The 16,200-nt window shown below is 37.2% G+C and overlaps 1 protein-coding gene across 1 annotated transcript in view; it reads right to left on the bottom strand.

Annotated features, from left to right (window-relative positions):
* The window catches only part of htra1b (HtrA serine peptidase 1b), a 50,218-nt gene that overhangs the window by 1,651 nt on the left and 32,367 nt on the right, over window positions 1-16,200 (bottom strand). The window contains exons 4-8 of the mRNA XM_055175626.2: window positions 5,806-6,000; window positions 5,244-5,276; window positions 4,795-4,909; window positions 4,651-4,708; window positions 4,171-4,266 (exon numbers count right to left, since the gene is read on the bottom strand). Coding sequence (XP_055031601.1) covers window positions 4,171-4,266; window positions 4,651-4,708; window positions 4,795-4,909; window positions 5,244-5,276; window positions 5,806-6,000 — 497 coding nt within the window. The remainder of the gene's footprint in view (window positions 1-4,170; window positions 4,267-4,650; window positions 4,709-4,794; window positions 4,910-5,243; window positions 5,277-5,805; window positions 6,001-16,200) is intronic.

Raw genomic sequence — 16,200 nt, 5'->3', positions numbered from 1 at the left:
CAATATTGAGTTCACATGACAAAACAAAGTTGGACTTTTTGGGGCGGTTTCCCAGACAGGGTTTATCCTAGTCCCAAACGCATGCTTTTATTTAAAAACACCTTGTCCTGTTAAATTTTAACATATTTACCACTGACATTTTTTGTCTTAAGATGCACACTTGTTGTGTTTTTTGTTTGTAAAAACTTCTTAAATGACATAAATAACACCTAGTCCTGGATGAACCTAAACTCTGTTTGGGAAACCGCCCCATAATGTTGTTTTTGACTTGAGCTTGCATTTTTTTTCTTTATAGTAATTTTTCTTTATAGAAAAATCTCATGTACTGCTACTACTGTAGCATTGAAATCATTGAAATCGTCTGTCCACAATGAGATGATGTGGTTTCTTTTGAACTGTGCACTTCCACACACACACACAATGAAATCTTTTTTGTTTATTGTTTAACTTTAGTGACACAGACCTTATATGAAAATGAAAAACGCGTAATGGAAATTTAGGTAGGGGAGAACCTTTGTTACAAAAGTAACAAAGCGATTTTCTCAGAGTCCTACAGCTGTAAATACATTTGCATTCCCTTTAGCAGGCAACCCTTCACAAAGCTTACAAATATTGCATTATTTGGTCATCGTTTCACGTGTGTAGGTCCATAAAGCTGTTTTCAACCATGATAAGAAATTCCTAAAGCGGTAATTTTTTACTTATAACGTGTTGTGTTTCTGGTTTTATGTGTTAAAGCACTGGTTCTCAAACTTTTCAGCGTGCGGCCCCCCTTGTGTACGGTGCATTCTTTCGCGGCCCCCCCCCAATTTTTTTTATGACAAAACAGTTCTAAAATGTAATATTTTAATTAAACAAAACAAATTAAATTATACCTAGTAGTGCTGTTGGTTAGTTGGCTTATTATTTTTAAGATTTAATTACACAGAATTCTTGATAAATGAATGTATTTTATAACATGTCATAAAACTGGGGCCCCCTGGCACCATCTTGCGGCCCCCCTGTGTTAAAGGTGCAGTGTGTACATTTTAGCAGCATCTAGTGGTGATGTTGTGAATTGCAACCAATGGCTCAGTTCACTGATCACCCCTTGCTTTTGAAACGCATTGAGAAGCTACGGTAGCCGCTAAGGGTGTCACGATTTCGATTTTAAATCGAAATCGATCGAAATTAAATCACAACCTCGAACTTCGAATTAAAAAATGGGATCGTCGATGCTGCCACGCCCCATGTTACGTCCGGTTGGCTTGCCAAGCAGGGTAAAATAAACCTCTCAGAGGTGCCTTTAAAAACATCGGTCCAGCGGAACGCGATTTGTACGAAGGATGTATTGCTACAACTCCTTGAAATGCATATCATAAACAGGATTACTACCTAGTGATCTGCCTTCGGATAGAGCGCAGTTCTCTGCACGTGCGCGAGAGAGCCACCAAGATGCAGCGGGTTATATTTTAAACAAAAGGGATAGTTTGCCTCAGCTCGCATGAAACGCATAAAACTGAACAAATACATAAGGATTACTACTTTAGTTCATGTTTAGACTTTGGACAGATGCGAGAGCGTGTACACGTGAGACAGAGAGAAGAGCAGCTGCTTATGACGCGCTGGTTTAATTTCAGATGCTAGGAGTCCAAGACGCGTACATTAAGTCCATGTGCGTGCAAAAAGGAATCCTCTCTCTACAAGCTCGCTCGCGTAAAGTAAAGCCCAAAAACCCCATGCGAGGAAAAGCATGTAATGTGCATGTTAATGTGAAACTATAATAATAATAATAATGAAGGCATATAAATTTTTGTCTTTCAAAAAATTATAATAAAAAAATCGTGAATCTAATTGAAACGTGACCTTAGAATCGAAAATGTAATCGAAATCGAGGATTTGGAGAATCGTCACACCCCTTGTAGCCGCCACCAGACAAACATGTCATTGTCGGAGACAACTTTTTTAAAAAAGTTTGTCCGTTAATGGATCTGTAGAAACATGGCGGAAAAAAATGGCGACTTCCATGTAAGGGGATAAAAACGTCTCATTCTAAGGTAATAAACACATTACGATTCATTATGAAAGGACTTTATACACCCCTGACAATATAGTTTTGTATATTATTTTGCATTTCTGTCAAGAGATTCTTTTAAAAATTACACAATGCACCTTTAAAGTACTGGTCAATCTACAGGTTATTTAGTGCTCTAACACATCCTGAAGTTTGCCTTTATAGATTTTTTCAAAATAAAAGTAAATCGTGTTTAAATGGGGAGTTCCTGTCATGGCAAAAGTAACACTTGATAATTTTGTCCTGCTGCTAATACTGTTGCATTATGTTGAAAATGTATATTATTCCAATTTGATTCAATTTATTTTATAGTGTTCAAACTGTTGAATTTGTTTTATTTTCAACATTTCAATTTTGTACTGTTGGGTTGCTTTTAAAACATTTGATGAAAGTGAAATTTAAAATGAAAATATAATTAAATTATTTTTTGCAAAGATAAATGACAAAATCTGTTTGAAGTTATATATTAACAAGGTCATAGTCATGTATATTTACTAAAAACAAGTGTAACACAAAAATCTTATTCTGTGTGTTACTTTTGTCTCAGCTGACAGGGTGGAAAGTATGCAATATTTATGCTCAAAGTAAATTATACTCACGTCATTTAACATTGTTTCAATATTCCATTCCTCACAAATGTGGTATTGATAGATCACACTTGTGAGTTATTGATCACAGCAAAAATATATCTCTGTCTAAAACATTATCTTTTAAAATGACATTTTCTGAAAAATGGTACTTTCCCCCTTGCTCTCCCCTACTTTTATAGACTATGTGGGTTGCTGGTTTAGCATGAGAACAATGATGTACAAATTGTGCAAAAAATATAGTGGTGGTTTCCTGGACAGGGATTAGCTTAAGCCAGGACTAGGTCTTAGTTTAATTAAGAAATAGAATTAGTTTTAACAAACATGCCTTACTAAAAACATTACCTGTGTGCATTTTGAGGTAAAACAAAAGGCACTGATGTATTTTAAGATATGTCAGTGCAAGTTGTTTTCCGTTTGGACAGCTCTTACATTTATTTTAGTCTAGGACTGGTCTAATCCCTGTCCGGGAAACCGCCCCATAGAGTTTTGGCATTTTGGGCTTCATGTAACCTATCCAGTTTACACCAGTCATTTGCATGCAAATGCAAATGTTTATGTTTACCAGTGCAAATACCCAATCACAGCTTCATCAATCACTATCACCTGTAAATCATTTACTACACAAATATTTTAAATTGTCTGATAATAGTGGGAGTAAGTTTGCTGATCATGTTATCGCTGGCGGTGTGCACGCACAGTGAGATTTTAGCATAGATTTAGCAAATACATAAAATATAGCTGCATTGAATATATTTCTAATAGAATGAGGACACTGAGCAAATTCTAGTGATTTTGAAAAATGTGTTTTTAAAATAAAAAATAACATTGGGGAAATATAGGTATGCTGTGGACAGTATGTTAAAGATCCATTTTTATGCATACACAAGGTTCCACATACAGTGTGGTGCCAGGTTCGTCATCATAAGGTGCCGATCACACAAAACGCGTTTATGGCAGTGGCAGACGCCTTTTTAAATTATTTTCTATGGGTAGTGAGCGTTATGCACGCTTATCTGCACCGAACGCCTCACGTTTTGGCTGCCTCGGCCACGAGTTTTTAAAGGAGCGCTCTGGAAAAGCGACCAACATCATTTGTGTCTTTTACATTGTCCAATCGAATGAGGTATCCGTTTTTAAAGTGACCAAAAAGAGGTGTGGCGCGCCTTGCGTTTCCAAACATTTAAACCGTGTTTGGTGTGATCAGCCCCTAAGAATGCACGTGTAGTGTATCGCCAGATTTTTGAAACCTCACATACATTGCAATTTGTGGCAATGCATATGCGTCGAACATCAGTGCAAGTGTATGAGTTAAATGAACTATGCTTTGCAAGGCTGCGCGTTCGACTGTGCGTGTACACTCGCTTATGTGGAAAAAAAACATACTATACCCAGGGCTTAAGATTGATCCAATAGCTATCATAAAATATACAGAAAAGAAAATGAGAAAATCATAAAAATATTTAAAGATGAGATATGGAGCCACAGTTTTATAGTGGCTACATGTCAGATCTGTAATGGGTTACTTACACTTCAGCAGGTGTTTTTGGGATGACTTCAATGACGTAAGCTCCAGAGGTCACATCTGGGAAATCGCTCTGTCTTTCCTTTAGCTCCTTAGCAAGTCTATAAGAGTAATATTAATATATACATGAATTTGCTTGTATACAGCTGCTAATGTAATGATTATATATTCCGTAATATAATTCTGCTTATTGCACAGCTAACTAAAATTCTTGATTCTGATTGGTCAGTTGTGACATTCAGAGATCTGTTAACAATTGATAACATACTGCTCTTTGGGTACTATGAATCATCTTGACCAGTACTACTTAAATGTTTAATATTTTGCTTTCTTTTGTCTCAAGCCAGCATAACCAAAATAGCTATCTGCTGCCAAATATTCTGTATCCAATTATTTACTCATGTGGCAATTAGCCATGTAATAAGTGGGATAAAGTCCATTCAGTCCTGTCTGGGATTTTTTTTGCAGTAACAACTGGGACTTACGTTGGGGTAAGCGTCATCATCCTAACACCAATATACTTCTTCTTTGTGGCTATTTTTCCTAAAGACATAATACACTTAATACTGTGAATAAGAATCAAATTTAAATATTTTTGAAATTAGCATATTAATTTACTTGTTCCTTACCTTTAGCTTGTCTGTCATGCGACTCAGCCAGGAATTGTCGGATCTTGTCAGAAGGAATGGCAAAAGAAATTCCCGCCGTCACCTTTAGCGTGTTGATTCCAATCACTTCGCCATCCTGCAGCGACAAACGCAAATGTAAATGTGAACCCACAAACACTCTGCACATCTGGAGTACACAGATGTTTTCCTGTCACGATGTGACAATGATCGCAATAAATGCATGTGTTCACAGTCACGGCTGACTCAACACTGAATGCTTTTGCCAACACATGTTCCTAAGCTCATGGTTAATAAAAACATTGTGCCATAATCATTATTGATTGTGCTCCAGGTCTGCATTCAATAAAGCACACAGCAAGACTAAGAGCATGACCACTATCTGATATTATGCAAGAAAATGATAACATATGAGTACGACGCAATACAAATAAGACAAAATAAAAACTTACCAAGTTCACAAGAGGTCCTCCCGAATTACCGTACTGAAATACAGAAAAAGTTTTCGATTATAAGAAATTAAATGTGTTTGACTTAAAAGTTACTGAATTACTTTTTTAACTGTATTTATATTTATAGGCTGATGACAAATGAAGATATCCGAGATGATTAAAATTTTCATTAAATAATAGTAAAAGATTATGCCAAACTATGTGAAAATATTTGGTTATCACATGTGGCGCAATATGTAAAAACACAGCAAAAGTAATTTTTGGAGGTTTGCTGTTTTCTACATAAAATCATCCTACATAATGTAAATAACATTCTGTGAAATATAACCTTGATATCTTTAATATTGACACTAAGGTCACGTCAAAGATTGAAATGTATGTCGAATTTTCCTATTTTTAATCTATAAAATAAAAATAAAATAAATAAATAAATTGCAATTCATACAAACAATTTATATTTTATTGTATTTTTTAATAAAATGTTGAAACGAGTTTTCACAAAAATGACTTTTATTACCTATTTTAATATTTGTGATATTAAATACATGCAAAGCGTGCTCACATTGATAATAGCATCCGTTTGAATGTAGTCCATGTCTGAATTACGCAGACCCAGTTCTTTACCGCCCCTCTGAGTTGTACTGACGATGCCTGTGGTCACTGTGTTCTGAAGAGAGAAGGGACTGCCGATAGCGACCACAAACTCGCCTGGTCTCAGATCAGCTGATCTGCCCAACAACAGCACTGGAAGTTTTATCTGCAAAACAAATAGAAAAGATTGTAAAGCCACATAATGTAAACCTGTCTCCATATGCGGTATCTATTGTGTTGCTTTTTATAAAATGCTGTTTAAATCTCTAACCCTGTTTTTTCTTACTAAACTAGATATGTTGAAAAATCAAGAAAGAGCACAATATCATGTGTAGTACAATAATTACAATGTTCTCCTTTGTAATGCCATTGGATGGACTTAAAATTTTTTTTAAAGGGACATCCCACTTTTTTTGAAAATATGCTCATTTTCCAGCTCCCCTAAAGTTAAACATTTGATTTTTACCTTTTTGGAATCCATTCAGTTGATCTCCGGGTCTGGCGCTACCACTTTTAGCATAGCTTAGCACAATCAATTGAATCTGATTAGACCATTAGCATCGCGCTAAAAAAATCACCAAGAGTTTTGATATTTTTCCTATTTAAAACTTGACTCTTCTGTAGTTACATTGTCTACTAAGACTGACGGAAAATTAAAAGTTGCGATTTTCTGGGCTGATATATGGTTGGGAACTGTACTCTCATTCTGGCGTAGTGATCGGGGACTTTGCTGCCGTGGCATGGCTGCGGGAGGTGCAGTGATGTTGCGCAGCAGCCGAAAATGGCCCCCTTGGTTACTTTCAATAGCAGGGGACTATTTTTGGGCAGTGCGTAATATCACTACGCCTGCTGCAGCCATGTTACGTCAGCAAAGTCCTTGATTATTACGCCAGAATGAGAGTATAGTCCTATTTTTAGCGCGATGCTAACGGTCTAATCAGATTCAATGGATTGTGCTAAGCTATGCTTAAAGTGGTATCGCCAGACCCGGAGATCAGCTGAATGGATTCCAAAACGGTAAGAATCAAATGTTTAACTCTAGGGGAGCTAGAAAATGAGCATATTTTCAAAAAAGTGGAGTGTCCCTTTAAACTACAAAAACGATAAACCTCCATCATAAAAGTAATCCATGCGACACCAGGAGCTGAAAACTGGGGATCATCCAATGGCATAACACAGACAATGAGGGCAGACATATTTAAAAAAAATACTCCACTTGTGTTCAGCTGAAGAATCAATATACATCTGAGGTGGTGAGTAAAGGATGGCATAATTTTTATTTTTGGATAAACTATTCCTTAAAGACATTTGTGAAGTGTTATTAAATCATAAAGTAGATACATTTAATATTACTGGGGTCTTATTCTGAGGAGAAACATCTGAGAGGCATGCCTACATGTATCATCCACTTCCAAAGCTCCCTTATAATTATATTTATAACCATAACCATTAACGTCTTTTAACTCACTCTTTCGAGCATTTGCCTGTGTGCTTTGGCTGACTGGTTTGTTCCACGATCCTCTTATTTTGTTTAGATGTTTTAATGAATAGTTTCATTTAGCTAAACTGTTCTCTGAGATTGCAAGCTGGCTTACATGCACCAAAAATCAGAAGAAACAGTCCCATAATGCTTTCATCACCATGAATTACAGCTGTTTTGAGGTTTTTTGGGTCAGGACTGAGGAGTTGGTTTACATCAGAAGCCTGGCATGATGGTTTAACATCTCTACCCGGCTATGTGCTGAAGTCAGCATGATGAGGTGATTTGCCTTGTGCAAAGTTCTCAGTTCATAGATGAGACTAAAAAGCTGTCTGTAAAGCTGATTAATTTCTGTATTAGTCCTGTCAAAAGTCAATATTATATGTGTGTATTAAAACGTAAGTAAATGTATAAAAATACACACGTATTCTCACAAGATCACGTTGCCAACCCATACGACTGTTTAGGTCATTGTCCGTTACCACAAATAAGACCGTTTACTAAATGTATGCCACTACCAGCAGCAGGTGAAACTTGATCAAGTGTTTATGAAACCATTTGTACTTGTACAAATGCAGAAAAATGAAATGAGTCTAATCTGATGCATAAGGCAACCTTGAAACGCAACCGCAAGTTATGATTGCTGTTGGCCGCTAGAGGGCGCTTATCCCTAAAACGTAACTGTACGTCGCAATAAACTGCTTTCACAAACAAACTATGGGGTCTTATTTTTGGAGTCTTCAATAACCGACACAGCCGGTTATTGGACACAGTGGACACTACAGCAGCCTGGTGAGACTTTACATTATCATTCCTTTACACTCTGGAGGATGTAAAACGTTTCTCCCTTTGGCATCATCAGGATGGTCATATAATATTGTACTTTAAAAGAAAAAAAACTAAATGACTCACATTTCAATAGAAAGAACTCCATTTATTAAAAAAGTAAATACTATATGCAAATCAGTATGAGCTCATATGTGGCGTCGAAATACACAGTCTATCATGATAGAGGTTTGTGTGGGTGCTTATGTGTGCTGGTATGTACAGCTGTCAGCTTGTGGCCTAAGGATATTTCCAGATGGAAAAAATTATGGTATTTCTATTAATCAGAGACGAGAGAACTTTAAATGAGCTGGATTTTTTTTTAGATAGTGTAGTGCCACAAACCTATTATCTATCATTGACAAATTTCTGTCTTTTTAAAAAATAAAAGTCAATCTGATTTTTGATGTCTCCACCACACTTGCAGTGTGCTCTTTTTGTGTTTGCTGCATTTTTAAGTTTAATAATTTAACACATACAATCTTTCATTTGAAGATACATGTAATCTTTGTAGATTACAAAGGAAAATACTTTTTACATTTTTTATCCCTGTGTCACCTTGCAATTATCCGTTCGTTTTATATTACCCAATGAATAAGTAATTAAATTACACATTGATCTATTATTAAAACTGCAGTCCTAGAAATGTGAAACCATAAGAGGTCAGTGAAGGACAAGCTGATATTTTTGGAAGTTATTTACCGTACTGTGCATTCCAGGCAGTTTGGTTTACAGATGAACAATCAATGTTTGGCTAAAGATAACAAACGCCTTTTTACGCCTACACTCGTTCCCACCATCCCTGAATGCATACGTGACAACCTGCAATCACATTTTTAAAGCCAGTGGACCATGGCCTGGGCTGAATCCAGCTCTTCTAAATTTAGTCTCCAAATTATATGTATTTCTCTATGCAGGACAATATGCGCACAAACTATCATTTAGTTGTTACAGTATGACACTGCACCTGCTTTGGATAGGAAACTGGAGCTTTGATGCTTTAATCTTGAGCTCTTTTCATACAGACATAAAAATACACGGAAAATGCATCCGGGATCGTTTCATTCTTGGTTCATTCACACTGCCAATGATGAACAACACCAATTTCATAATTTCAAATTCCGTTTTATTTTTTCCCAAATTCCGTTTAATTTTATCCCAAATTCCGTTTTCTCCATTTTCATTTTTGCAAATTCCGTTTTATCAGTTTTAATTTATGGCAATTATTTTTTTCTACCCTTTACTGTTATTTTAGTCATAAAAAGAGTTTGCCTTTAAGGTTAATGATTAAAATGTAAATGATTTGGGGAAAAACTGGATAACACGATTACTTAAAGGACACCATGAGCGCGCAGCTCTTTGCCCGTGCGAGCGAAAGAGAGACAGAGAGCGGCGCCATGATGCAGATGATTATATTTTAAATGCGAGGGATAGTTAGTTTGCCTCAGCTCGCTTGAAATGCATAAAACTGAACAAATACATGAGGATTTGTGTTCGGATTTCAGACAGATGCGAGAGCGTGTGCACGTGAGAGAGGTGCAGTGAGACAGACGTGGATGAGAGGGTGCATGTATCTTTGCGCTCACAGTGAACAGAGCGTTGACAAAACTTACAAAATAACAGTTCTCCGGTCACATAAAAGTCATGTGAGAACTGCTCGGAACTAAGTGCTTAGCGTCCAATTTCTTAATTTTTTCGCTGACGAAAGCAGAGTTGCGGAGAGCCGCTTCGCCATGGTTTCAGTGTTAAAGGTACACTTCACCCATTTGCATTAAGCTTTGTATAGTTAGAACCCCAGTCATGTTTTTGAATGTTCGTGCATCATTTTCTCAGTTGCCGCTGAGACAGGAGAAATACAGATTTAAGTGTTGCACTTCCTTCTTTCAATGATGTAAAAATCATCATATTGCATCATTGAAAGCAGGAAGTCCAATATCTTTGTTGAGGGGGTGAGACTACAAACACCCCTTTTCTCGGTCAAATAGGCACCAAATTTAAAATGTATGTTACATTTTGACTACAAATATGACGCACTTTCAATAAAGATTAATGTTTCTACGGGTGAAATGCTCCTTTAAGGAGGGGGTCTTAAATGACGAGAGGAGGTGTGTCGCCCAGATTTACTTCCCCCGGTCTGCATTTCCCCCAGACATACGTTCGTCTCTGACACAAAAACAGAATTTTATTCAAAATATGTAAAATTCCACGAAATTCCGCATTAACACTAGATTCTGTGTTAATTTGCCAATTCCGTGATTCCGTCCGAGATTCCGTGATCGTGGAAATTATAGGGCCCTACATGAGCTTGTTGAAGTCAGGTGGAAGGCTGACCTATAACCCAATGTTACAAAAACATCCCTTTACCTCATAAGACATTTAATAACTGTATGGATTCTTTGTTGATGGATCAATGCACTTTATCGAGCTTTAAAAATGGGGCACTATCCAGTGTCATTATAAATCTAAAAAGAGCCAGGATATTATTTAACTCTGACTGTGTTTCGCTAAAAGAAGAAAGTCATTTATACCTAGGATGGGTTGAGGTTGAGTAAAATATTTGCACTTTTTTATTTTGGGGTGAACTGTTCCTTTAATAAGTCAGACTTATTACCTGAGGTGTTTTCTTGAATTACAGTTAAATGCATCTGTAATTGAATATTTTACTTTTGCCAAGTTAAACTCTGTACATATCCTCAGAAGCTTCAGGACAGAAACATTTAGTGCCGACTGCTTCAACTAACGGTGAAAGATGATCAGAATGTCAAGAACTGTCATGAAATATTATCAAGAGTCATGTCCCAAAGCAAAACTCCGAAAACACTCCCTCCCTCACTTTTCACTATACAAAGAATGATTAATAGTCAACTATGCAGTACTGGAAAAAAGTGATAGAAAATGAGTGAGATTCGGACACTGATGAAAATATTTGACTGAAGAGAGAGACTCAGAGCTTGGCTACAACTTTACATCGTTTTGTAAATCAATGCAGCACCTGCAAATATTGAAGCTCCCTGTAAAATATTGCACCATACAGGGAGTCAAATTATATAAGCATTTCAGATTTCGGACAGCGCTACAAATGTCTCACATATCTTATGCACTACATACTGTAGAGAATAGAAAATTATTACAGATATCTGTGATGACAACAAAGTTGATTACCAAGACACCTGTTAAAACGATCAGTGAGAAGTTTTTGGGATCTTGGTACACTTTCAGAAATAAAGGTACAAAAGTTGTCACTGGGACAAAAAGGGCATATTAGTACTTTAAAAGTACATATTGATTGTTCAAAGATACATATTTGTACCAATGGTATATAATAGGACCTTACTGCCCCAGTGACAGCTTTGTACCTTTATTTTTGACAGTGTATGACAACAAATCTCTTTTTCTGTCTTATTCTAGATCACAAAAACACAATGCCGATATAAAAAATCAAGGTATTTGAGTTGGTTGGCAAGGCATGGCATATACGTATGTACAGTACAACTTCTGTTTAGTCTCAAAATAAAGTCTTTAAATAAAGATCATCTGCAAGCCGATTTAATCGGCTTGTGTCGTCTGTTAGAGTAGAGAAGAGGATTTGCAGACAATTTTATCAAAGTCCCTCCAATCCCTTTACAAGTGGATCACTGATGTGAATATAGAAGCTATTCGAGAAAAGAAAGTAAGTAACTTTGCCAGACCTACAGAGATGAATTATCTCATCTGTTTCCCTTGGGCTGGCCTTATTTTTTTTTTAAACAACTTTGGGACTTAAACTCAATGTGATTTCAATGTGATCCACTGATGTTTTCACTCTGCTGATTTGACTACAGGCTGTGACTCAACCGCCTCAAGCTGTTCTGTTCATCAAACCGGGAATTGATGTCTATATAAATCTAAACCTGTTTTCTTTAAATCCACTGGGAAATGGCAAGTTGTTGAGTCATGCACCCTAACCATAGATTAACCCTAACCTGATTTATTGGTGACATCAAACAAGTGTCCAACTAATTGCTGTAAAAACCTTTACATGCACAGAATAAGTGGATATTATCGAAATTCTGATTATTATAGAAAACTGTTTTCATGCGTTTACATGCTAATCAATAAACTGGCTATGCAGACGACTGCGTTTACATGGGATTTGGAAATTTGTCAGGTTTCTCACAGGTAGTGATGACACTGCCTATAGTACATATAGTCATTCAAACAAGCAGAAGTAATATCTGTCTTAAGCTGTACTGTTGTATCTCTTCTCATATTTGCAGAACCTGTAAATTGAACATGAGCTTTTATTTTCGCAGTTTCTCTCTCAACTGCTTTAGTCGAGCAGAGACTTTTATGTGTTACGCCTACTTGCGCTTAGTAGACATGCACACATGAAGAAAACTGCGAGAAAGCTGGTTATGGTGTTTACATGCCAATCGTTTTTTGCTTACATTGTTTATGGGCTTTCCCCGATGAAAGAAAACTATTTTACGAGATTACATGACCCCACACATTATTAGTTTATTAAAGGAATAGTCTACCCTTTTGCCATATTAAACTATGTTATTACCTCAACTTAGAATAATTAATACATGTCTATCTTTTTTCAATGCGTACACTGTACAGCGCGTCGTGAATGTGTTAGCATTTAGCCTAGACCCATTCATTCCTATGGTACCAAACAGGGAAGCCAGCAAACACTTCCATGTTTTCCCTATTTAAAGACTGTTACATGAGGAGTTATAACAGTAAGTATGGTGCCACAAAATAAAACTTTTTTTTGGTACCATAGGAATGAATGGGGCTAGGCTAAATGCTAACACATTCACAACGCGCTGTACAGTGCACGCATTGAAAAAAGATAGGTATGTATTAATTCGTCTAGGTTGAGGTAATAACATAGTTTAATATGGCAAAAGGGTAGACTATTCCTTAAAGCATAATCTGTGTAAGACTGTGCATGTAAAAGCACTCCATGAAAACCGCTGGTATTTTCTGGGGGTCCCACTTTATATTAACTCTTTCACCGCCAGCATTTTTTAAAAAAGTTGCCAGCCAGCGCCAGCGTTTTTCATGATTTTCACCAAAGTTTAATTCCTTCCAGAAAATGTACTTCTTAAGATATATAAACATACAATATACCAAATGAAAGAACAGACACTCTCCTTTCAAACAAAAAAAACCGTTTCATCCTACCTTGAGTAGTTCTTTTGTAATCAGCTTTTGAATATGGGTAGGTTTCTGCAAAAACACCACATTTTGAGCAAAAAGCAGAGATAATTCCATTTTTGTGACGGACTTTTCATAGAGATCCCATTCAGAGCGATCTTTAAAACAGACACGGACATGCAGCAGCTTGTCAGAGGGCAATACTTCCGGGTTGTATAAGTTGCGGAAGTGCGCCACCTGGTGGATAAAAGCGGTATTGCGGAAAGACGGAATATCTCGTCATTGGCGGGGAAGCGTTTTCTCTTAATTGACGAGATATCTCGTCAATGGCGGGGAAAGAGTTAAGTGCCCCTTATGGTGCATTCACACCAGCCGCGTCAGAGGCGGCAAAAATGTGCTATTCGCACGTAGTTGGACTTTTGAGTTTCCTCGTTTCATTTGTGCATGAAAGCTGCACGTAAAATTCTAGTCATTCGATACATTCACACGGAAATTTGCGTCATGGGAGGGGCTTCTGCGACTCCGCTGAGACTCCACCCGCTTCCTGTAATCACGTCACTACTACAGCAAGGTCCTGATTGGTTAACGCGGCTTGGAAATCCGCAGAAGTTCAAATTTTTAACTTGCGCGTTTCCCGCGGCAACGCTCAATTCGCGCGGAACGTGCCATCCGCGGGATGCCTAATCGCGTCTTCGCATTGACTTAACATGTAAATCACTCGCGCTTTCCACCTCTACCGCGTCTGGTGTGAACCCTGCATTATACCTGTAAACTTACATGGTAACTAGATGTGTACCTAGTATAATTACAGTGTAAGTTCACACTTGGGATGGGGCGGGTAAAAATGTATTACTATATTTGTGGGGCAAGTCATTAAAATAAAAAAACCTTGCACATTGCGTGCAATTCCCTATAGCTTATATTAAATATTTGGGAATATATATCATATTTTCTGGACTATAAGTTGCTCTGGAGTATAAGTCGCATCAGTCAAAATGTGTTTTGAAGAGGAAAAAACATATATAAGTCGCAGTGGACTATACGTTGCATTTATTTAGAAAATTATTTCACAAAATCCAAGCCGAAGAACATTTAATCTGGAAAGTTATTCAACTAAACAACAGCACAGAACAGAAGGCTGAATAGGTGTCTGTACATGTTAAAGTTACATAAAGAGTTATTTACACAAGTGGTTCCCAATTCCAGTCCTTCCCCCCCCAGAATGTCACTCATCAGGCTCCTTAATTAACACACTAACAAGCTGATAAACTGAATCAGGTGTTTTTATATATGGATACATCTAAAATGTTCTGGGAGGGGGGGCCCGAGGACTGGAATTGAGAACCACTGATTTACACAATACATGTAGCATACAGAACATTCCTGGGAGGCTGAATAGGCTAAATTAACACGACAAGCCAAATCAAGTTCAAAAAGTCATTCCGCATCACTGAATCCATTGAATTACATGAGCAGCATAGAGCGGACTCTCACGGCTGTAGACAGGAATGGTTTCTCTTGGTTCTCCCAGCCTGGTATAAGCTGGTTAAGCTGCTTTTGGTCACTTTTTAGCTTGTCAGGCTGGGACCAGCTGACCTACCAGCTAAAACCAGCTGACCTACCAGCTTGACCTGGATGGAAGACCAGCTTGACCAGCTTAGCCAAGCTGGGAGGGCCAGCTTAAACCAGCTACTTCCTTTCTAAATCAGCTAAGACCAGCCAAACAGCTAAAACAAGCTTCCTTTTAAGACTTGACTGGAACTGAACCTCTAGCTAATTTAAAATCATGTAAAATAGCAGGACTCCCACATGGCATTCTGCATTTTGTCCTACATACAAAATCTATCATTCTCTTACAAGGAGAATGACACACAACAGAAAAATGAACCTTCTTCCAAGACTCATCCATAAACACATACTGGATGAGAAGACTTACTGTAAATTATTGAAAATTGTTTTTAAAATTCTGATGAGTCAGGATGATTTGGACATGAAGTGTATATTAAACCCCTTTTAGAGGAAATCAATCTCAGCCAAGCTCTCCACATCCTCTCTAAACCCAAAATCTGCCAAAAACACAAGGAACTTTCGACTGTGACTACCCATTTCTCAGCAACAGTAAATTAGATATACTGTATCATTTCCAAAGTCAATGTCACCGTAGGTCGATCTGACTGGTTTGAAATGTTTGACTTTGGCTCCATTTAATGGAAAGATAGGGCCTGTTTTGCCAACTTTCAGCTTTTAGTATTAGTACTATCATAAAATGAGTCATGTGATCATTTTAAATAAATAAAAAATACATTTAATTGAAAACTAAAGAATTAATAAATTCAAATGTAAGTCAAACTCAAAACCTAATGCAGAAAACAATACTGCTATTGAACTTCTAAAGGTATACTTTTGATCTGAACCAACATGTGCAAGGCCGTACACACAATTGGGGACACACTTCCGATCTGCTCATTAGCAAGGGTCTAAACATTTCATCTACTGTTATTTAAGATGAAGCGGTATCTGACCATTTCTGTGTTAACTTTGATTTATTGACCTGTCCTGCACTGATGCTAGATTTGTCTATGTCAAAAAAAGGTTCATAAATGAGAACGCCAGTGTGGTATTTTTCAATGCTATATTAATGTTGCCAAGCATATCAGCAGAGTCTATTAATTTTCTTCTTGAAAATTTAAACTACAAGTTGCTATTGATGGCATAGCTCCAGGTCAGGATGATCACTGGCCGACGTAAATCACCTTGGAGAAAGCAACAGCAGTACAGAGCATGAAAAGAACATGCAGAACTGAACGTATGTGGCGAAAACGAAACTTGAGGTACATTATAGCATCTTTAAGGACAGTCTTCATGCTTTTAATGTAAAACTATGCACAGCTAGACAGTGCTGCTTCTCAAACATTA

The sequence above is a fragment of the Misgurnus anguillicaudatus genome, chromosome 4, assembly GCF_027580225.2.
Source record: "Misgurnus anguillicaudatus chromosome 4, ASM2758022v2, whole genome shotgun sequence".
Taxonomy (NCBI): Eukaryota; Metazoa; Chordata; class Actinopteri; order Cypriniformes; family Cobitidae; genus Misgurnus; species Misgurnus anguillicaudatus.
Note: the sequence above shows the minus strand (reverse complement) of the source record. Positions and strands in the feature narration are given on the sequence as shown.